This window comes from Salvelinus alpinus, chromosome 28 (assembly GCF_045679555.1).
Source record: "Salvelinus alpinus chromosome 28, SLU_Salpinus.1, whole genome shotgun sequence".
NCBI lineage: Eukaryota > Metazoa > Chordata > Actinopteri > Salmoniformes > Salmonidae > Salvelinus > Salvelinus alpinus.
Window position 1 is genome coordinate 8188594 of NC_092113.1, and position 24145 is coordinate 8212738.

The 24145-nt window shown below is 40.7% G+C and overlaps 3 protein-coding genes across 12 annotated transcripts; all 3 read right to left on the minus strand.

The window, feature by feature from the left end:
- Positions 1-3061: 3061 nt before the first annotated feature.
- LOC139557079 (putative nuclease HARBI1) lies at positions 3062-6783 on the minus strand. 4 transcript variants are annotated; one of them, XR_011671334.1, is made up of 9 exons: positions 6025-6783; positions 5761-5937; positions 5609-5670; positions 5440-5526; positions 5069-5352; positions 4954-4989; positions 4116-4855; positions 3908-4019; positions 3062-3813 (listed from the first exon to the last, which is right to left on the minus strand). XR_011671334.1 is itself a non-coding variant. In XM_071371426.1 (9 exons), the coding sequence occupies exons 7-9, from the start codon at positions 4367-4369 to the stop codon at positions 3443-3445; spliced, it is 552 nt and encodes a 183-aa protein (XP_071227527.1). In that variant the 5' UTR covers positions 4370-4855; positions 4954-4989; positions 5069-5352; positions 5440-5526; positions 5609-5670; positions 5761-5937; positions 6025-6783; the 3' UTR covers positions 3062-3442. The 4 variants fall into 4 exon arrangements, 2 of the variants coding, with proteins under 2 accessions (XP_071227527.1, XP_071227528.1); XM_071371426.1 differs by having other exon boundaries at positions 4301-4855; XM_071371427.1 differs by having other exon boundaries at positions 4301-4855; positions 5069-5526.
- A 1370-nt stretch (positions 6784-8153) lies between these two features.
- On the minus strand, positions 8154-12689 carry LOC139557080 (mRNA export factor). 7 transcript variants are annotated; one of them, XM_071371432.1, is made up of 13 exons: positions 12553-12689; positions 12140-12253; positions 11916-12020; positions 11708-11800; positions 11536-11622; positions 11283-11369; positions 10814-10885; positions 10499-10606; positions 10147-10253; positions 9972-10047; positions 9659-9853; positions 9451-9536; positions 8154-9274 (listed from the first exon to the last, which is right to left on the minus strand). In XM_071371432.1, coding segments are annotated over exons 2-13 (1098 nt in total). In that variant the 5' UTR covers positions 12221-12253; positions 12553-12689; the 3' UTR covers positions 8154-9273. The 7 variants fall into 7 exon arrangements, with proteins under 7 accessions (XP_071227533.1, XP_071227529.1, XP_071227530.1 ...); XM_071371428.1 differs by having other exon boundaries at positions 10478-10606; XM_071371429.1 differs by having other exon boundaries at positions 10478-10606; positions 12498-12594.
- Positions 12690-12910: 221 nt separating this feature from the next.
- Positions 12911-21024, minus strand: LOC139557081 (eukaryotic translation initiation factor 2 subunit 2-like). Its single transcript, XM_071371436.1, has 9 exons — positions 20855-21024; positions 20201-20381; positions 19853-19953; positions 15335-15467; positions 15010-15110; positions 14694-14842; positions 14462-14518; positions 14260-14345; positions 12911-14096 (listed from the first exon to the last, which is right to left on the minus strand). Exons 1-9 carry the CDS (start codon positions 20867-20869, stop codon positions 13921-13923), a joined length of 999 nt encoding a protein of 332 aa, XP_071227537.1. The 5' UTR covers positions 20870-21024; the 3' UTR covers positions 12911-13920.
- Positions 21025-24145: the final 3121 nt, after the last annotated feature.

The window sequence follows — 24145 nt, forward strand, 5'->3', positions numbered from 1 at the left end:
CAAATGCTAGTCGGAACTAGGAAACTCGGAAATGTCCGAGTTGGCGATTCGTTGAATGTGGCATGTGTATAACAATAACCATTTAGCACGTCGCAAATTTCCGAGTTTCCTAGTACCAACATCTCAACGCTGCAATAGACTGAAAATGGTATCATCTAAACCTGTCAGTAGGTCTGCATGTCCCAGTATCTCTAAATTATACTTGTTTTTTAAAAACCTTTATTTAACTAGGCAAGTTAGTTAAGAACAAATTCTTATTTACAATGACGGCCTACCCCGGCCAAACTCTCAGGATCCCTAGTAGTCTGTAGTAGTAGGCTACTAGAACATAGAACTAAACTGAATTTCCACCAGTATTTTTCAATCTATCGTACAGAGCAGTTTAGTTCTGTATTCTAGTAGCCTACTAAAGACAAGGAGAATTGAGATATTGGGACTTGCACACATTGATGCCAAATACGTGAACCTTTAATAGAAATCCCTTTAATAGAATGGGTAAAACAGGGTAAAAATGCAACATGTTCAACAATAATGAATATCTTTAGATTAGTTACAGGAGCCCAGTATACCATGTACATATACGTTACCAGCAAAACATATTGTAATCAGATTAGATACTTTTTTTTAAACTGGATGATTATTTCGAGGATTACTTTTAAATTCAGAAAGGATGTGACACTGTTTTCTCAATGATATTCAAATCAACATTGAAAAAAGACACAAGATTCAATTTGTTCCATCTGAGCATGTCTGACCACAAGTCAGACCACTATGATGACACACCAAATGTGTTTGATGGATCACGGGTAAAGAGCAGGAATAGGTTTGGCTACAGTCCAAGCTATGTCTTCCGATGGTGCGACTGCTGTCGGCATCCAAAGAGTATCCAACTTGAATAAACGCTTGGAGGTCAGGACGACAGCAGTGGTGTAGTCTACGGATATCACGTATTATTGATATCTACAAAGCGCATTGATGTGAATTTTTGGACTTATAAATTAATTACATATAGACAGTGGCAAGAAAAATGTGAACCCTTTAGAATTACTTGGATTTCTGCATAAATTGGTCATAAAAACTTGATCTGATCTTCATCTAAGTCACAACAATAGACAAACACAGTCTGCTTATACTAATAACACCGAAACAATTATAGTTTGTCTTTATTGAACACACCGTATAAACATTCACAGTGTAGGTTGGAAAAAGTATGTGAACCCTTGGATTTAATAATTGATTGACCCTCCTTTGACAGCAATAAACTCAACCAAGGTTTTCTGTAGTTGTGGATCAGACCTGCACAACGGTCAGGAGGAATTTTGGACCATTCATCTTTACAAAACTGTTTCAGTTCAGCAATATTCTTGGGATGTCTGGTGTGAACCGCTCTTGAGGTCATGCCACAGCATCTCATTCGGCTTTGAGGTCAGGACTCTAACTGGGCCACTCCAGAAGGCGTATTTTCTTCTGTTGAAGCCATTCTGTTGTTGATTTATGTTGGTGTTTTGGGTTGTTGTCCTGTTGCATAACTCAACTTCTGTTGAGCTTCAATACACAGACAGCCTTACATTCTCCTGCAAAATGTCATGATCAACAGAAAAATGAATTCCCAAGTTTATGATAGCAAGCTGTCCAGGCCCTGAGGCAGCAAATCAGTCCCAAACCATGACTCTCCCTCCACCATACTTTACAGTTGGGATGAGGTTTTAATATTGGTGTGCTGTGCCTTTTTTTTCTCCACACATAGTTTTGTGTGTTCCTTCCAAACAACTCAACTGTAGTTTCATCTGTCCATATAATATTTTGCCAGTAGCGCTGTGGAACATCCAGGTGCTCTTTTGCGAACTTCAGACGTGCAGCAATGTTTTTTTTGGACAGCAATGGGTTATTCCGTGGTGTCCTCCCATGAACACCATTCTTGTTTAGTGTTTTACGTATCGTAGACTCGTTAACAGATGTTAGCATTCTTTCTAGGATTCTTCTTAACCTCATTGAGCATTCTGCGCTGTGCTCTTGCAGTCATCTTTGCAGGACGGCCACTCATAGGGAGAGTAGCAACATTGCTGGACTTTCTCCATTAATAGACAATTTGTCTTACCGTGGACTGATGAACATCAAGGCTTTTAGAGATATTTTCCACCTTTATGCAAGTCAACAATTCTTAATCTTAGGTCTTCTGAGATCTCTTTTGTTCGAGGCATGGTTCACATCAGGCAATGCTTCTTGTGAATAGCAAACTCAAAATGTGTGAGTGTTTTCTATAAGGCAGGGCATCTCTAACAAACATCTCCAATCTCATCTCATTGATTGGACTCCAGGGGCCTGTTGCACAAAACTAGGATAAGGGATTAAGCCAGGATATCTTGGTGATCCTGGCTCAATTGATCCGTAATCCGGTTGCACTAAAGATGGATAGGGGGCAGGAGGATATGTTATGGTATAAATTACCATGGAGATTTATTCTGTGGAGCTAGCCTGCTCCAGACCAGGCTAAATTCCAGGATCTATTTAATCTCATCCCTAATGTCAGTCAGCAGTCACCACAAATGGAAACCAATAGTTATTTCACTGCTCACTATACATTGTTATCACATATAACTAGACCCACTGTTATTATTTAAACGTTTGTGATCATTAATTTCAATGATTTTGGATAAAAAATGATTTTTAGATGATGTTGCTATCATTAGATAATTTACAGTTTCCCATAGACTATAAGGCTATATATAAAATGATAGAATATTAGCGCCACAGAGGGGGAAAAAACACAAGTCATAATATTGTAACCAGTTGTTTTAAAGGAGGACAGTTGTTAAAATGACAGATGTGGGGCATTTCGTGAAATTGTACTTCAGTATGGTTTCATAAACAAAGACATGCTGATGTGCCAGAATATTAAGTATCACATTGTCATAAGTATCAAAACTGTAAAAACAATGTAGCTTTTCTGCAGAAAGAACCAGCCTCATAAATTTATGACTTTATCCTTTTTCTTCAGTGTGGCCCTAGTACTCTGTCATATAAACAAATACACATTCCATATGAATATAAAAACAATGTGTAACATTATGTTCCTTTATTGAATAAGGACAAAACAAAGCAGGTAAACCATCAGCTCCTTTCAAAACTGAAGTCACAGTGACTCTACAAGATGGAAAGCACAGAATCCAAGCATATTATACAAAATGATACATACACATTCAAAGGTCTGTATATAACACACCCTGCATGTCTGCACACTAAAATAAATGCAGGACAAATCCATACACATCAACTGAACAGACAAATGAATGGATGCAGTAGCCTCCCTGCAGCCTTGTATTACACACAGTATACCGCACAAACATCATAAGAGGCCAAATTCGTCAAAAAACGAACCCAAAAAAACCCAAATTCCTCTGCCACCGCAGGACATATTTAACCAAAATTGAAAGCACACATACTAACTAAAATAATTCAACACATATTGGTCCCTCAGCAGCCGACCACTGTCGTCATCAGGGAAGATTGCCGGATTGTCCCAGTCCATGGCTGGTGGCACTCTGGGGGCCCTCTCCTTCCTCAGGCAGGCCACATTGTGGAGGACAGCACAAGCCACAGTAATATCACATGCCCTAACAGGGCTGACCCTTAATTTGTGAAGGCAGTGAAAGCGTGCCTTCAGGAGGCCAAAGGTCATTTCAACTCTGGCCCTGGTCCTGGCATGGGCATGGTTGTAGGCCTGCTGTGCTTCCTGGGGGTCTGTGAAAGGTGTCAGGAGAAAAGGCTGGCAGCCATACCCCCTGTCTCCCAGCAACACACCAGAGAATTCACCTGTCAACACAAAATCTCATCATTACTACCTCATAAACACAGTGATATTCTTGACACAGCCATGATGGTTATAAATAGGGGTTGTGTGGCTTACCTTGTGATAGGCACTGATAGATTTCAGAGGCCCGAAAGATTCTGGAGTCATGGACTGAGCCAGGCCATTTTGCCACAACATTGCTGATCACACAGTCAGCATTGCAGACCATCTGAAATCATAAGATGAGGAATATTACACCAATCAATGCACATCACTGGCAATGCAGAGTGTTCGTCAATGGACAATATCAAAAAGTTATGTTCACCTGAACATTAATGCTGTGAAAGGATTTCCTATTCACAAAATCGGCCTCATGGGCACCTGAGGGGGCTTTTATCCTTATGTGTGTGCAGTCCACTGCACCAATGACATTGGGGAAACCTGTCACACAAAGTAATGAGTATCCTACTATGTGTTAACAGTTGTCCTGTAATTTGTAGATCCTCTTACCTGCAATCCTATAGAACTCCTCTTTGATGTCACAGAGTCTTCTGTGGCCAGGGAAGGAGATGAAGACATCTGCTAATGCTTTGATAGCCAGACACACACTCCTTATTGTGCGGCAAATTGTGGCCTTGTTCAGCTGTTCTGCATCCCCCACTGAGTACAGGAAGGCTCCACTAGCAAAAAAGCGCAAGGCCACACAAACCATTTGCTCCACACTCAGTGCATGGCTCCGTGCAGTGCGGTGCTTAATCCTGGGACCCAGTAGTCTGCATAGATACCTGATGCCATCTGCAGAAAACCTGTATCTTTCATATAGATGGTCATCAGGGAAGGCCAGTGGGTCCAACCGGTCCCTGAAGACCCTTTCTCGCCTGAAGGCTCTCCTCAGCACAAGTGCTTCTTCATCCACCACATCTTGCACGAATCGGCATGCCATTGTCAGAGCAGAAAGGAACACACAATTTTGGGCCTTCATATAGGCTAGTGGCCACACCTGGTGCTGGGGGGGTGGGCAAAAGAGGGCGATGCCTTATAACGATGACTTGGTTGTACTGATTGCTGGGAAAATAAAAAAAACCTTAGAAAGATGCCACCGTCCTGTGTGCTCACAATAAGAGCTCATATGTCATGGCTCACTTGACTTTACGAGAATATACCTAATTTTTATTTTGAGCTGTGTCATCTTCTTGGAGCTGGGGGAGGAAAGAAAAATAATGATTAATACATTTGTGTTACAGTTAGCATACAGTGTACATTGAAGGCATATCTCACCTCCCTCTCAAGTTTTTTTATTTCAAGGTCCAGTTTCCTAATTGTCCTCTTTTTTATTTCGGACTCCAGTGCAAGATTTTCCATCTTTTTCTTCTTGTACTGAATGTCTATGTCTGCCAGTTCTATTTGGCGCCGGAGGTGGTTGCCATACAACTTTCTGATAGCTTGTGAGCTCTGTGAACACAATACAATTAGCGCAGCTGGAATTTGGCAGGATGTGGTGTCCTTTTATTAATACGCACTATGTTGCCAGGCTGGTTTTCCCACTGTATAGCATCTGGGTCCTGTAAAAGAAATTAGATTTTTTGATTTTGATGAGGACTCCTCACCATTGTAGAGTAAATAGTACTTTCACAGTCTTAACATGATACCTCATGCCTTCTGGAATCCAGAGAGATGGTCTCCTCCTCATCATCGTCTCCATCATGTGCTGTTGCTGCTGCACTGGGGCCTTCACCCTATCACATTTAATCGGATTCATATTGAAGCTAGTAGACAAGACATGCCAGGCCTACAGTATGCCTTTGATGGAGTACTCACTGGATCAGCATCGTCTGGTGCTTGTGCTGGTGGCTCTAACAGGAACACAGTGCTGCCAGACACTGCAAGGCAATAGGTAAACCAAAGTCAGACAGTCCAAATTGATTCAATATGAATGTGGTTGTATCCCATGTAGAGATGGAAGGACATACCTTGAATGAAGCGGGTGGCATCTTGGGAGGAACCTATGCTCGTCTCTTTCCCCCCAGGGATCCCCTCTAAGACGGGCCTGCCTTTATTTAGCTCCAAGGCCATGTCCTCTGCTGGGGTAAGGTCAGCCTTTGGTGACCCACCACCCGTGCCTTGTCTGTGGGTATTCTTTTTCACTGCTAAAACAGTACAGACAATGTGTGAGCAGGCACCTTCTGGGTACAATATATGCTTGTGCTTTGTTAAATATTAGTCAGGGACCATACCATTCTGCAGAATGTTCTTGTATTTGATTTTGACCTGCTGCCATGTCCGTTTTGGCCCGTTCATGTTTAATCTACACACACACACACACACACACACACACACATTTAATGGAGTCACACTGCAAAAAATTACTTGGTATTTTTGTCTTGTTTTCAGTAAAAATATCAAAAGATTTATCATAGCTTTATACAGTGTGATGGAGTTACTTTACACAATTTCACTCATATCTGCAGTGCATTTCAATTAAAAATTTAACCGTTTCATAATTACAGTACAACTGCATTTTTGGAGATGTGAATTAAATATTTGAATTGTAATTGTGATGTTTCAGCGGAGCGGTGAGTGTGTAATTGTGCACTACTTACGCATTCAGGCGGTCTGCAATACTTTGCCACGCTTTTTCTCTTTGCTTTATCACTGTGGCGGTGTTGCCTTTCTTCTTAATTATATCTTTTACCTCCTCGTATGCCTCCATGAGGATTTGTGCTTCCGACGGGGAAAAGTACGCGGCTCTAGTTGCCATGGTAAATCAGTTAATCTGTGATCTGTGGCGGGGTCTATTTGAGTGAGCCGTGAGCGCGCACCTATCCAGGATTGGTTTCACCTGGCTTAATGAATCCGTGTCTGCTCATCCTGGCTTGGTCTTTGTGCAACCAATTAAGCCTGGACGCACATGTTTTGGCTTCATTGAGCTCAGCTGAGTCATTTATCCCGGATGTCTTAATTCTACTTTTGTGCAACAGGCCCCAGGTTAGCTGACTCCTGACTCCAATTAGCTTTTGGAGAAGTCAGCCTAGGGGTTCACATACTTTTTCCAACTTACACTGTGTTTAAATGATGTATTCAATATAGACAAGAAAGATACAATAATGTGTGTGTTATTAGTTCAAGCACACTGCGTTTGTCCATTGTTGTGACTTAGATCAAGATCAGATCAAATTTTATTATCAAAATTTATGCAGAAATTCAGGTAATTCCAAAGTTTTCTTGCCACTGTATCCATTGTTTCTTAAATAATATAACTTATAAATGCCTCATGAGCTTAGTACAACTGTCAGACTCCATAAGAACTCAAAATATAAGCTTGTTTTTGTCCAATGTTTGTAAACATTGTAAATGTAAACGACACTGTATAGCCTCATAACATGTTTAAATCAATAATTTTTATATCATGGAGGGTCAGTCCTGGCATCCACAGCTCTGTCTATTCATCTGAAAGTGGTTGCATTTCTCCAGGCCCATCCCTCAGCTTTTTACCAAAACAGAGGCGGGGTGTCCGTTTTGTTACTGTTTCATCTGTGGATTTGCCCTTTAAACAGCTGCATATTATCAAGATATCAGTGTCACCAACAAAAAGTAAACAATAGGCCTATAGCAAATGCAGCATATGGCATTCATTTTTCAGTAGTAAATAGCAATTATCAGTAGTGCTCAAAGCATGCCATTCCAAGAGCGCAGCATTTATTTTTCAACTCGAATCAATGAGCCCAATCAGTCCTCCATGACTACAAAATCCTAGACAACAGAGTAGGGCTGGCTAATAAGTCCTTCGTTTTTGGGTAATGCTCAGGTAAAACAATTTGTCTAATCTATACTTCCATATTTCCAAGTCCTATTCTTGAAGATCAAGGGGTGTAACATTTATTGGAATGACTGGAATTCTGATAGACTGGTTTTTAATGTAAAGATATAATTTATAACTTAATTGTATTATTGTATGTAGTAGAAGGTGATTGGTTAGAGGCCTACATAACCAACCCATAAAGTAAAATGTAACATCCATATATTGCCAGCTATGTAAACTTTAACATTGATTTATCCTGCAGTAGATGTCGTTCAATTGGTAACATACATTTTTGTCTTCTTCTAATACCTCTTAAGGGGAAAGTAATCTAAAAGTAACCAGATTGTTACTAAATTTGGGTAATCCACAAGTTAAGTTACTGATTACAATTTTGGACAGGTAAGTAGTAACGACAACAGATTACATTTAAAAAGTAACTTACCCAACCCTGGTTCTATGCATTCCTGCTTAGTGTTCTAAACATTGTGCCCCATTGCACTGGGTATGTGCAAGTGTAAAATAGATGAGCATGAAAAAATGTGTTGCAAAAACCAGTCGGACAGAACAGTTTAACTTTTCTTTATTTACTAATTTATTTAATTCTTCAATGTCATTAAATTGTACAACAATGTAACAGAGCAGAAAAAAACATTACCATGCAATCATGGTATCAGTTACCAGGTTTCCATCCAACCTTGATATGTGAGTAAAGTACGTTGGATAAAACATTTAATGACAGGCCTGATGGAAAAGCAACTTTGTCGGTAAACTTTTAAAATGTCAACAAAACAATATGCTAGACGTGGAATATTTTGTTTGTAAACGTAATTATGCGAGTAATGGCGGTGGAAATGCTTTATGCGCAAATTTTGATATAATAACCATCATATCTAAGTAAACTTGGAGTCATGCGATGAAATAAGTTATGATAAACTTCACAGGGCGGGGCTGTGCACGGTGATGAGCTTTGATGCTACTTTCCAATAAATGTTGAGGGTCTTATGAGGTGACATGATCTATGCTTGGCTGCCGTTTGATAAATACAAATAATCTTGCTCTTTTGACCATAATAATCTTATTATGTAGTAGGCTAAACCCACACTGTATCTGTGAGCTGTTAGCTGGAGCGCACGTGCCTAGGGCCACATTCGCTATATAACAAACATTTTTGTGACAAAACCATAAAGAGTTGAAAATTTGATGGAAACCCATTTAATTTGTAATTTTTATTTAGTACATGGGAATTTAACGACAAAAGTTATTTGTATGTGCACTATGTCATCACAGCCTTCTTTCTACCCACAACCAATCAATTGGATGGAAACATCTCTGGTGGAAAAATGCACATATTGTTTTCAGATTTTGTTTTAGCAGATTTAAGAATATTCACATGAAAAATCTGTCACCAATTCGATGGAAACCTAGCTACTGACAATAGAAAATAAAATATCAGATATTACAAAACAATATCATCTCCTCACTCTCCAACCCCTATTTGGATGCATGTGGCTGGGACAGAGAGCCAGGCCAATGCCAAGTAGATGAAAGACCTCCAGTGATTGGTCTTTTTGCAAGCAGCAGCTCCACCACTGGTGTTGGCACAGGATAGGAACAGAGTCGTGCAGGCATGACGTGTGCCTTTGACAAACCTCCATTTTGCAAACAACAGGATAGACAGGACAGATCTAGAGACATGAGGAAATGTACAAAAAGTCATTAAGTCTGTTGCTTTCAAGTCTTTCCTTGTCCGCCAATACACATGTGGTTCTAGATTTCTTAAGCATAGAATGTCTTGTAAAGGTCACCATAGAGGTGCCCAAAGGCGATTGATGTGTTGAAAATCACAGGCAGTCTGACTCACCATTTCTTATTCCGAGGTTTCAGCTCCTCAGTAGCATTACGCAGAAAGATGTAGTTCTTTTTCTGAGGGTTGTAGTACTCATGCCCCTGAGGTTTAACACAAAATGTATCAATTGAACTTATTCAAAATAATGCCTGGCCATTTTAAAGGAATAGAATGAGTCTTAAAATCAACCAATCATAACATGAGGTACGAGACGAAATGTTACCTTTGACCAGTCATAGCTAGAGGCGTAGGCAAAGATGTTGCCGTTGTTGTTGAACGAGCAAGCTGTGATTGGCTGGTCCAGCTGCTCCGAGGTCTTCAGCTTGGTACGGGCGTCTTTATCCCAGAAGCTAAAGCGACCGTCAGACCCAACAGTCGCAAGTGTACCGTGGACAGGGTGGAAGGAGATGGCATTCACCTGTTTGATCAGAAACAGCAAGCTTTTTGCATTAAAAAACACCCCAACATCTTTCGCTTCCTACTGACTGTAGCCAAACTAATATGAAAGCAGGGTGGAGAGCACAAGCTGCACTCACAGCATAGATATCTTGTGGTGTGGCTGTGTTGGTTCCATTCGACCTGTGGCACTTGAAGGTGAAGTTATCCTTGGCTCTACAACACAAAAACACAGTGTGGCGAGTACGGTGCCCTGGGTGATAGCTAAGGTCTTTCTCACAGTTTGTAAGGAAAAGCACGTTTTGTGGCACTCACGGGTTAGGAGGGTTGATGTAGTGAATGGCGACCCGCCCTTCAATGCTCCCAAGAGCAAATCCAGCAGGCTTGTTCTGTTTGTCCTTAAAGATGGCTATGCAGCGGTGCTGATACAGGGCGACAGAAGAGGTGGTGTTAGGGTGTACATCACAGGCATTAACTACTCAATAATAACTGATAATCAATGGAAACTGCACACTGTGAAAAGGTGAGTGTAATATGTGCGAGGCAGAAAAAGTGTATAGTAGACAGTCCTGTAAATGTATTGGTCTTTTTTTATTTAACCTTGATTTATCCAGGAAGACTTATTTTAGGGAGACCTGTAAGTCACCTGGTATGTGAAACCAGTCACCTGGTGTTTGAGTGGTGAGTCTATCCTCCTGAACTCGGACGGCTGGTTCTCAAGCTGATATACAATCAAGCCTCGCTCTGCCGATGCTACCACTGCCATGGGATACACCTGGAAACAACAGCAGCCAGCTCACCAATCAGCAGACAACACATGGCGTATAAAACCAGGACACAGCAGAATTTTATCTAAAATGTTTTGAACATTTAACTGCTGAACACAATTCAAAATCACTAGTCGGTCCTCGCTATTCAGAGTTATTATGGAAAACCACTTAAAGAATATTAAATCACTGGAGCTTTAGCACAAGGTCCTCACCACATCTGCACAGTAGCACCTCTCCGGCAGCTGCAGGGACATCATTGGGTTGGGCGAACGGGTGTCCCAGAACTACAAGAGCAAATCAAAACACAGGTGAGCAAATTAACCATTATAGTGAGTAAGATAATTACATTATTATCCCCACAGGGACATTTTGTTTGTGGCACTGTGTACTTTAAAACATATCATAAAGCATACAATGGACATAAATACAGACAATAAGTACAATGTGAATAGAAAAAGTGCAATTCATGTTTCATAATGATTGAACTGTACACAATATACACATCAGTACAACGTCAACATCAATGTCAACTGTAGGCCTTACCGTCATTCAGGAGCCTTACTGCCACTGGGATAAAGGACTGTTAATTTTAGGCCCTGTATCACTACATAATAACTATGATATAAAATAGATAGTCATTTTGGAACAAGGATTGTTTCAAATCACAATACATTTTCTTACCTTCAGAGTTTTGTCCCAGCTGCCTGTCATGATGCAGTTGTAGTTGGGGGCTTTGATCCAGTGGACTGTTCTGATAGGAGCATCATGCTAAGAGGAAACACAAATCAATACCACTTCTAATCTGATCTAGGTTCAACATAACTTCTCATAATGTAGTCAGGGGAAGCAATTCCCCTCAGTTGCACAAAGAGGTGATGAAACAACCAATTGAAAAATAACACTTAAAACAGTGTTCATAGCCTGAAATATTTACCTGTGCGATCTGTATTGCCTGGTTGCTGTTGAGATCCCACATTTTGGCAGTCTTATCACAAGATGCAGTGAAAACCTTGCTTCCATCCTGAGAGAGCATGGGAACGAATAAGTAAAGTTTCATTCAAAGACCTCATATGGTTCGTAAAGATATGTGATGTGATAGGGCCTACTTCGCTCCAGCAGACATCAAGGACTGGACCTGTGTGCATCTGCTGGGCTTTGGGGACTGTCTGCCCATTGTCCTGTACCTCCCAACACCTCACCTGGAAACATTTAAGAAAACAGTCATGTGTTACGAAGTGAATGGTTTTAGACTCATAACAAAAAGGCATAAGTCTGAAGTGAACACTTCAAGGGGAACTTAATGACTTGACTCACGTCATTGGCCCAGGACCCCCCTATCAAGAAGTTCCCTGGCATGGCAGGGGGACTAAACGCCAAGCAACTGATGCTGTCATCTGGGGGTGATGTTACTTCCACATCCTATATGAGATCACACATCATTCAAATTGAGTTATACCTCTCAGAACAATTTCTAATAGTCAAATAGATTGATCATTAAGCAGGTTACTGAAAGGGAATGCTATTTCTTAACTAGTTACCTTCATTGGGTTGTGTGTGTCCGTGGTTGCCGCCCCGAATCCCCCTGCGCCAAACCCAGTGCTGGCCCCAAACAAGCTCATGACGTCGGATTGTCTTGAGCCAACACGCGGTTACTAATATGAAATGGTACACAATAAACAGCATTACAATAATCTGAAGTTATTCGATTAACCTTTACATGCATTAGTGATAGTATGCATAAATTATAATAATGAAAGAGGACAGTTAGCTATTGGACTTCAGTGGCTAGCTAAATGAATGGAGGTTGCTCACAAACCATCATGTTGTTCACTTAGCTAGCAATACATCTGCACCTAAGCCTCATATCAAGCGCCACTGTGATACTAAACAGCTTACTTTTATCGCAGGGAAATGCAGTAGTTTCAAATGTGTACATATCGAGTTTGTTCACCTTTTTTTTTACGTTGAAAATAAGCTTGGTTAAAGAAAACGCAGCGCGGTGAGCAGAATAGGAAGTGCATTCACTGCACATGCGTCGGCAATTTAGGTTGCGTTCCAGGTAGTCTTCATTGCAGTCGCGCTGTTCAGATAATCACATCTCACAATGAATTTTTTTTTTTACATGTAAAACGTATTTTGATCTAAATCCTATGATTACCTAGAATGAATTTGTTCTAATTCCACCCGTTTTCATATAAAAACAAGTTTTGCTCCCTTTCAATGATAAGTTGCAGTATAAACATTTCTCTGGGTGTCAAGAAATCAATAAGGCAACCGACAACAAACTGTCTTAAATAAAAGTGATGGGAGAATGTTAAATATTTTATTTTCGTAAAAATCAAGTTTAAAACAATTTGAAAGAGACTTTGTATATGCTTTCTGAACAAATCCGGAGTATCTTTGATACCATGTGAATACCTTGTAAGATTCTTGTTGGCTATTTGAAATCAACAACCTTCTTAATACCAGGTGACCACGCAGAAGAATGTGTTTCCTAAGTGTAGAGGAACGGAAGTCAAAGTTAAAATCTTGTAATTGCCATAAAAGCGCACACACACACACACACACACACACACACACACACACACACACACAATAAATAGATGTCATTGTCGTTTGTCCCACATATTCTGTAGTCTCAGTTTGAAAGTAATTAATGTACTCTTACTAGAGGACACCCAGCTATTTCCACCCACTGACAGTCTGCTATGACAGCATTCAGATCTCAGATAAGCCTGTAAAAGTAGTAGAGGAGGGTATACAAGCTGAAAAACGGACTCTCCATAACCCTTTCACAATATCCTGCTGAAACTCTACTGGCTTGAAGCAAGCACAGTTCATGCAGCTATGGTGGATGCGTAACCAGGCCCGTACAGTATGGCTCGGCAGTGCAAAAGGGTACATACATGATACTGAAACCTAGCTCTTGGAATGCATCTTTAAAATGTTTGTTTACACACCACTATGCTTCAACCAAAGGAAAGCCAATATCAATTACTTTGTCATAACAGCTTTGTCTTTATGATCCGATATGTGGGCTACATACGATTGAAGAAATGTGGGAAGAAGACTCACTTGGAGGGAATAGAGAAGCTCTAAAAGAATCTGCCACAGCTGAGAAAACAGAAAACTGGGGGTTTGCCTGCAAAACCTATGCAAGACCTTCGAGCCTCAGAGCTTGTAGCTTTTTTCTCTCACACCCTGGGCATATAATGCAGCGACAACAACAAACCCTCTTAGACTCCAAACAAAAGTCCAGTTATCAAGGGCATCCAAAGCTCGGGGGGTCAGAGAGGGAGAAGCCAGGGTTGGGTTGGCCTTAGTTGGCTTTGGCACGAAGCTGTGCCCTCTTGCCCGTGACAGCCTGGAAGCCAGTCTTGATGCTGGCCACGGAGCAGCGTGAGTGGCAGGTCTCACACTGGAGGAAGTAGAGACGGGTGTCCTTTTGTAGGATGGTGTCAGGGGAGCGACACGTGTGACACGTCACATATTCTTCTGCAAGTCAAACACAAAGCCAAGATGAGGCACGCAAATATGTCTATAGTAGCTACAAGTGAAGGATAACTAAATTATATGCCTCTACAACTATTCTTTACATATTTTGCTCTAGGTCACCAATATACCAATGTAATATGGACTCCTGTATATTCCTACTTACTAATATATCTTCTCAAGACATTTTCAATCTGTTTCTGTTGAAATCTTCCTTTGATCACAAGCTGATTATTTCCATCTATGGAGCCACTGCAAAGAAAATAAATGTAATAGTCATTCATAAAAACAGGACTTAATAACAGATGTCTGGATATTAAGAATTCTACTGCGAAATCTGCAATAACAATAATACTAGGCCACTTTACCTTGTCCCCAGCTCAGCCAACAAAAATGCCAGAAGATGTTTTGGCTGACGATGCAACCTACAGAGAATAAATGACAGTTAAATGCACAGTCAAATGTACTACTAAGCAACACTACCGTAACTAAGAAACACTACCACACTTCAATCATCATATACTGTAGCTCTCCTGTAGGATGTAGAAACTCAAGTCCCTAAAGTCTGTAGAATGTATGAAGTAGACATGTTTGACTCACAGTTTACAGATATCAGTGAAGTTGACAAACGAGGTCTTCTTGGTGCCCACTCGGACCACCTGAGGAGGCTTCATAACAAACTTTCTCTTCTCTCCGGCCACCATGTCAGGGTTCTTCTCCCGCATGATGTTGAAGACACGGTTCAGCAGCTGAGGAGGACATCACAATATGATCATCAGACTCTCTCAAACTGGCGCAACTAGAATTGAAGGAACCAAGAGCCTGAGGCTGGCGCATGCCTTGAATCAATATAACCAAATGCCCTTTGCAATATTATTTAAAATAATCTGAACTGAATTGAAGTAAGTAGGCCTACCTCGTCATATGTGTAGTCTCTGTCTGTCCCTAACCACGCCGGACCAGACTGGGAGCTGAATGAGATGCCATCATTGTTTTTCCCCTCATCGTCCTCGGGAGCTCAAGCAAAAACACCACATGATCACGTTTTAACGGATACAGTTACACTCATTGAAAGGAAAGTATAAGACAGATATCAGCATTCAATAATAATAATAATAATAATATTAATAATAGATTTAATATGTATAGCGCATTTCATTACCCAAGAATCTCAACAACGCTCAAGACAATGTCAGTCACTTAAGTGAATAATTACTACAAGGTCAAATGCCATCCCATACTATCGTCCTTCTCAAGTATCTCTCCTTCCTCCTGGAAGTCAACCTTCTTGGACTTTTTTTTCTTTGCTGGCAACTGAAGATCCAGGTCGTCCTCTTCCGCTGCCTCGCTCTGCTCTCCTTCAATTTTCACCTCCTGTTTTTAATAGATTGGGAGAACCTGTCAGCAAAACTTAATTAGATGTGACAAGACTAGGGTTGCAAAGGGTCGGAAACTTTCAGGTAAATTTCTGGAATTTTCCCGGAAATTTGCCATGGGAAGTTAAGCCAGGGAATTTAGCTTAAATTCATCAAAAAAGTTAGCTGATAACAGTGAACCTTTTTTGTGGGATACACATAAGGCAATTGTAGGTCTTGTGGCATATTTTGGTTAAACTATCCCCAATTCAATGAAATTGCAACCCTCTGCATGCACAGTGCATTCTTCCATCACATGTGCAGTGCACTCTTCTATCACATGTATAGCTGATTCTCAAGATCTTGCACACTAATGAGATGCTATTGAGCCCTCACATGTACAGCTGATTCTCAAGATCTTGCACACTAATGAGATGCTATTGAGCCCACACTACTACACTATCTGAGCCAAGGACTACATGCTTTCTGGTAAGTTTTGATTACAATACTGGGTGGGGTGAATATATTTTATATGACATACATTATTTTTTGTTAACTAGTAAATAGTAGCCTACAGCAAAGTGTGTTTAAATCATTTCTAACTTGTTAACAATTTCTGCTAGTTTGTTTTTTCTACCATGTTGGTTTTAGCTTGCTTGAGCCTGCTAACTGAGTGTTAATTCACCTGTTTCCATACATGTTTCATTTTAAAACATTTATCTTACAAAGGAGTTTTTTTTATCTTACTGCTTAACTATTTATCTGTAAATGGAATTGTAATAAAATTTAAAAAATGCATTATTAAAAAATGGAATGAATATGGCACCACAACAAACCTGCCAAGAGAGGGCCGCCCTCCAAAACTCACGGACCAGGCAAGGAGGGCATAAATCAGAGAGGCAACAAAGAGACCAAAGATAACCCTGAAGGAGTTGCAAAGCTCCACTGCGGAGATTAGAGTATATGTCCATAGGACCAATCTAAGCTATAAACTCCACAGAGCGGGGCTTCACGGAAGAGTGGCCAGAAAAAAAGCTATTGCTTAAAGAAAAAAATAAGCAAACACGCTTGGTGTTCGCCAAAAGGCATGTGGGAGACTCCCCAAACATATGGAAGAAGGTACTCTAGTCAGATGAGACCAAAATGTTGCTTTTTTGCCATCAAGGAAAACGCTATGTCTGGCGCAAACCCAACACCTCACATCACCCCGAGAACACCATCCCCACATTGAAGCATGGTGGTGGCAGCATCATGCTGTGGGGATGTTTTTCATTGGCAGGAACTGGGAAACTGGTCAGAATTGAAGGAATGATGGGTGGCGCTAAATACAGGGAAATTCTTGAGGGAAACCTGTTTCAGTCTTCCAGAGATTTGAGACTGGGATGGAGGTTCACCTTCCAGTAGGACAATGACTGCTAAAGCAACACTTGAGTGGTTTAAGGGGAAACATTTAAATGTCTTGGAATGGCCTAGTCAAAGCCCAGACCTCAATCCAATTGAGAATCCGTGGTATGACTTAAATATTGCTGTACACCAGCAGAACCCATCCAACTTGAAGGAGCTGGAGCAGTTTTGCCTTGAAGAATGGGCAAAAATCCCAGTGGCTAGATGTGCCAAGTTTATAGAAACATACCCCAAGAGACTTGCAGCTGTAATTGCTGCAAAAGGTGGCTCTACAAAGTATTGACTTTGGGAGGGTGAATAGTTATGCATGCTCAAGTTTTCTGTTTTTTTGTCTTATTTCTTGTTTGTTTCACAAGAAAAAATATTTTGCATCTTCAAAGTGGTAGGCATGTTGTGTAAATCAAATGATACAAACCCCCCCCAAAAAATCTATTTTAATTCCAGGTTGTAAGGCAACAAAATAGGAAAAATGCCAAGGGGGATGAATACTTTCGCAAGCCACTGTATCTCATCAGCCACCTGGTGGAAGGGACTTTGTGGATCTGAGGCTCTTTCCCCTGTTGCCTTCATCATCCTCCAAATCCCACCAACATCAGCCGCCTCAGAGCGCAACTGGTCCTTGTTTGAGAACACACACACCAAAGCACACAACAGGCTGACCAATACAAGGGTTGAAAAATTGATGGCCACCCAGGCAAATTTGAGGCTTTTTGAGCCTGACAACGAGCCATCCTCAACAAGGTTGGAAAGTGACAGTGAAGATGAGGCCTCAGAGTCTGATGTTCAAGAGGTGGACATTGAGGAGGTCCAGGGAGAAGACATGGAAGCCTGAGAGGAAGACAACCAAATCTTTAGTTTCTAGACTATCATTTTACAGATGTTTGTTGAAAACGTTTTTGGGTGATGCGATGGAACCATTCAATATGGTCATTCAATATTCCGATGGGATCATTCAATATTCCCTTTCTTTTGTTGTTCAGTGAAATCATCCCATGTGAAGAGTCAACTCATTTAATTAAAGTTAAAATAGTAACTAAATTATTATTATTTTTTTCTATTGGAAGGATTTAATCATTTGCAATTATTTATACTTATGATAAGTTAAAATGTTTAGGTTTCTGTCTCCATATGATATGGTAAATATATCCAATGCAAAAAACATCTACATTTAAATGGTATTAATATTAATTTGCATATATTTCCCTTAATTCCTATATATTCCCGTTAAGTTTCCACCTCTGAATATTCCCCAAAATGTGCAACCCTAGACAAGACTCAGCTCAAAGTAGAGATTCAGAAATAAATGTGGCGCAACAAAGCTTTGGAAATAAACACAAGGCAGTTAACTTCAATATCACGTCAATATGGCTCCCATAGACATGGCTCCACTCCAGGTACACACACAGCGTAAATTACAGTGCATTCGGAAAGTATTCAGACCCCTTGACTTTTTCCACATTTTGTTACATTACAGCCTTATTCTAAAATTGATTAAATTGTTTTTCCCCCCTCATCAATCTACACACAATACCCCATAATGAAAAATAATATTTTTTTACATTTTTGGGGGGAATGTATAAAAAATTAAATAATAATATCAGATTTACATAAGTATTCAGACCCTTTACTCAGTAGTTTGTTGAAGCACCTTTGGCAGCGATTACAGGCTCGTATGACGCTACAAGCTTGGCACACCTGTATTTGGGGAGTTTCTCCCATTCTTCTCTGCAAATCCTCTCAAGCTCTGTCAGGTTGGATGGGGAGCGTTGCTGCACAGCTATTTTCAGGTCTCTCCAGAGATGTTCGTTGGGTTCAAGTCCGGGCTCTGGCTGGGCCACTCAAGGACATTTAGAGACTTGTCCTAAATCCACTCCTGTGTTGTCTTGGCTGTGTGCTTAGGGTTGTTTTCTTGTTGGAAGGTGAACCTTCGCCTCAGTCTGAGGTCCTGTGCGCTCTGGAGCAGGTTTTCATCAAGGATCTCTCAGTACTTTGCTCTGTTAATCTTTCCCTCAATCCTGACTAGTCTCCCAGTCCCTGCCGCAGAAAAACATTCCCACAGCATGATGCTGCCACCTCCATGCTTCACCGTAGGGATGGTGCCAGGTTTCCTCCAGACGTGACACTTGGCATTCAGGCCAAAAAGTTCAATCTTGGTTTCATCAGACCAGAAAATCTTGTTTCTCATGGTCTGAGTCCTTTAGGTCCTTTTGGCAAACTCCAAGCGGGCTGTGAGGAGTGGCTTCCGTCTGGCCACTACCATAAAAGCCTGATTGGTGGAGTGCTGCAGAGATGGTTGTTCTTCTGGAATGTTCTCCCATCTCCACAGAGGAACTCTGGAGCTCCGTCAGAGTGACCATCGGGTTCTTGGTCACCTCCCTGACCAAGGGCCTTCTCCCACGATTGCCCAAGTTTAGTTGGGCGGCCAACTCTAGGAAGAGTCTTGATGGTTCCAAACTTCTTCCATTTAAGAATTATGGAGGCCACTGTGTTCTTGGGGACCTTCAATGCTGCAGAAATGTTTTGGTACACTACCCCTGATCTGTGCCTCGACACAATCCTGTCTCGGAGCTCTCCAGACAATTCCTTTGACCTCATGGCTTGGTTTTCGCTCTGACATGCTCTGTCAACTGTGGGACCTTATATAGACAGGTGTGTGCCTTTCCAAATCATGTCCAATCAATTGAATTTACCACAGGTGGACTCCAAGTTATAGAAACATCTCAAGGTTGATCAATGGAAACAGGATGCACCTAAGCTCAATATCGAGTCTCATACCAAAGGGTCTGAATACTTATGTAAATAAGGTATTTCTATTTTATTTTATACATATTCAAACATTTCTTAAAACCTGTTTCCACTTTGTCATTATGGGGTATTGTTTGTAGATTGATGAGGGAAAAATAATATTTAATCAATTTTATAGTAAGGCTGTAACGTAAACAAAATGTGGAAAAAAGAATGGGGTCTGAATCCTTTCCGAATGCACAGTATATATCATACCTTTATCCCCTCCTCAATGTCATTATCAAACACTTTCTTGGGCTTCTTCTTCTTTTTCTTCTGGTTGAAAAAGTTCAGGTCATCAAGATCGTCGGATTGCTCTAAAGATTTGAACAAACACTTCTGATATTGGTCTTAGTGCATTACTCTTCCGTTCCAGTCATGACAGATTAGTGGTCTAGAAGAGCAGGAATTCACTACTGGGACATTACATTTCCTCTGTTCCTTGTTTCCTCTCCTCACTTCCATCGGACATTTTGAGTAGGAAGTGAGTGAAGGATGGAAGGAGAGGACCAAAGAATTTGAGGAAAGACCTTGGAGATCTTTGTCTGGTGTGAGCCTTCCTACCTTTCTTCCTTCCCTCGTCCTCGTCCAGGTCGAACCCTCTGTCCTCCTCACCGTCAGGTTCCACCTCCTTGGCCTCTACCTGCTGTGTGTCCTCTGCCACTCCGTCTCCACTTTCTTCTTCCAGCATGAAAGGCCTCTTTTTCTTCTTCTTCTTCTTGGTCATGTTGGGGTCGAATATCATCTGATGGGAGAATTAGACCATGATCATTAGCTTAGACCCAGTGTGATTGAAGAAAAATGGCTGTATGTTGATACGTTACATTATATTTCCAGTTTAAGACTAGTTCTGGTACAATGTGTACAAACATTGACATACACACACAGCTAACATAAGTTTCCCAATTCTAAATAATGATTAGCTTTAATAACTACAGGAATAGACTTGCAGCTAGCTACCTAGCATAGCTGACATTTGGTCACTAAATTTAGTATGTGATTCATTTTTTTATTAGTTAGTTAGCCCACTAGCCAAGCGTTCAACATGTGTGAGTGGTCTGCTGTCTGATATACTGGTGGGAAAGGCTTGTACTGTAGGCTGAGGCCAAAGTCATTCAACAACGATCGCCACTAACGTTAACGTTACTGGCTTATCTTCTTCTACCCGACCAATACTGATAATAGTATATACACCATGATAAAAAAGTGATAGCTTACTTCGTCTCCTGACATGTTTGCGAAAGAACAAGAACGATCTAGGAAGTTTTTTTTATCCCCCGATCAGTCTCACTTCAACCTGCCGACACTTCTTGCATCAGCGGTAGATTACCAATGCGCAATCGTGGACTAACGTAATGAGGTCGATATTCAGGGTTGCCAGGTCCAGTTTAGATTTCTAGCTGAATGTTCATACAAATAACCTACACAAAACGCCTGAATACCAGCCCAACAATTTTTTTTACACAGCAAGTGCTGATTTGCCACATTTATACAATAAACTCTTTCCCATAACGTTATCGAGCCAATTAAGAAGGAATATCAACATAACTTGTAACAATGCTAGAATCAAAATTCGGGTTTCATCAAAATAATAATTAGAGCTATGATTATAAAGGAATTTGAATATGTCTTAAGATAAAAGATAATTCACCCTTATTAAACTCGCCAGATCATTTTCCATCAATTGATGTCGATTTAACTCGTGTGACTGCTATGATTAATAATGATTAAGCAATATGGCACAAGGGGGTATGGTATATAGCCAATATACCACAGCTAATGGCTGTTCTTAAGCACGAGGCAAAGGGATACAGCTATTAGCCGTGGTATTTTGGCAAATACCAAAAACCCTTGGGGTGCCTTATTGCTATTATAAACTGGTTACCAACATCATTAGAACAGTAACAATAAATGTTTTGTCATACCCGTGGTATGCAGTCTGATATACCACAAACGTCTGATATACCACGGCTTTCAGCCAATTAACATTCAGGGCTTGAACCACCTAGTTTATAATTGTAAAGAAATCCCTTTTGATAGATACATCCGACAGGAGAGTTTGAGCGATAAAAGTTGGACAGAGGATCTCGAAATCTCTGAGCAAGAAACACTTGGATGAACTTAAAAAAACGAATGTTGGGCTATTTTCTGGCAATTGTGACTTTTTATGTGCCAGATGTTAAGACTACAAACAGTTATAATGGCCCATTTGCGAGAGATTGACTTGTCATTTCAATAGGCATAGGCTACAGACTAAAAGCTGGGTTTATGATTGCAATTCGACTTTGCCGTGGTTTGCTTAGCTAGATGGAGGTAGCCTATAGCCCCTGATAGGCCTACGTCTAATTTCAGATAGTTTACAGTAGCCTAGGCAAGATGTAGGCAAGATGTAAACTGAACGATTTAGCAACTTGATTAGTTCAAATTGACAGACTTATTTATTCAACATGAATAGCAAGGAGTGCTTGTGTTTCCAATAGCCTGCTGAACTAGGCTACTGAGGATGGGGTCGTAATTTCCATCACTGAATTAAATATTAATAATGTGTTGGCTATATGAACTTAATATTCTACAACAATAGTCAACAACAGCCAGTGTATTTTTTTTACCTGTAGCCTAATCTGACTGATTGTTACCATCAATCTAATGTGTTCTAACTGTCACGCCCTGACCATAGAGAGCCTTTTATTCTCTATGTTGGTTAGGTCGGGGTGTGACTAGGGTGGGTAATCTAGGTTGTTTTATTTTTATGTTGGCCTGGTATGGTTCCCAATCAGAGGCAGCTGTTTATCGTTGTCTCTGATTGGGGATCATATTTAGGCAGCCATTTCCCCACTGTGTTTTGTGGGATCTTGTTTTGAATTAGTGCATGTTGCACCTCTGTTGTCACGGTTTGTTGTTTCTTTATTTGTTTTTGTTCAAAGTTTCACTTAATAAAATATGTGGAACTCAGAGCATGCGCGCCTTGGTCCGTCTCTCCACACAATCGTGACACTAACAAATGATCGGCAATTACGATAGAGCTTTGTTAATTAACTTCCAATTTAATTAACTAAACACGGCCATTAATAATTTCATAATAACACAAGGCTATAACAACAATAAACTGAAATTATACACGATTTATTAAATCAGTTTGCCAGCTCCAGGTAGGCTACACAAGCGGCACAAATTGATTTGCAATGACTATAGTAGCCTGAAATGGCATATAAATTAATAGGCTACTTCTAGCATGCTAATATGCTTTATGGAAAAAGGCTTGGAGAATAACATAGTTGTCTCCATAATGACAAATAGCCTACCTACAACTGTGCACTTGCTACTCTGTCTCCTCTCCAGTGGCAATTTTAGCATGTAAATCTTGGTGAGACAAACCCCCCCAAAAATCTGGGATGCATGCCAGCAAAGCCACTACACAACACTAAACAATACATTAATTTCACTATAACAGTGACAAACGGTGCCCACAAACTGTTAGGACCTAACAGCGGTCCCAACACCTTACCACTGCTACACCTGGCTATCAGCGGAGCCTTGTCTGACAGCGAAACAGTTAATTCAGCTTAATTTACTGCCTTTAAAAAAAAACATAACTGATATGGCTGACTTGCTTAAACAAATGTGGTTTCTACCAACAATTGAGATGTACAAACTATGGCATAAGGGGACGACAAGCAGATAAGAGGCAATCCGTAATATCGATTAGGACATTAATGAGCGAGCTAGGACGGCCATAGTCAATATAGCTATTTGTTCAGCACTTTAGAAATGTACAGCGACAGAATTCAGAACAGTATTATCCCTGTACACCAAGTCAGAACTGTGGGATGAAAAAAGGGGGCATACTGTATAAGCAGACAATGAAAGCTCTTACAATATTCAATGATTACATTTCTCTAAAACAGGTTATAGGCTACATGTGCACCAGCAAGTCAGAACAGTAAGCAAAATTAAGAGGGGAAAATATAAAAAATTATTAGGCTGAGGCACATGGGCTACTAAAAGCTTACTACATAACATACACATAGTATCTCAGCTACAGTATACATATCTCCTGTAACGGCAGCCTTCCTCCTCTTCACGAGAAGAGAAGGTGTAGCAGGGATCGGACCAACACGCAGCGTAGCCAGTGCTCAACATGTTTAATCAACGAAACTGTGAACACTTACAACAATACAAAAATAACAAACCGAAACAGTCCTCTCTGGTGAAAATGAACACAAAGACAGGAAACAACCACCCACAAACCCAAACACAAAACAAGCCACCTAAATATGGTTCCCAATCAGAGACAATGACAAACACCTGCCTCTGATTGAGAACCATATCAGGCATACATAGAAATAGACAAACTAGACACACAACATAGAATGCCCACCCAGCTCACGTCCTGACCAACACTAAAACAAGTAAAACACACAAGAACTATGGTCAGAACGTGACAGTACCCCCCTCCTGAGGTGCGGACTCTGAACGCACCACCTAAAACTCTAGGGGAGGGTCTGGGTG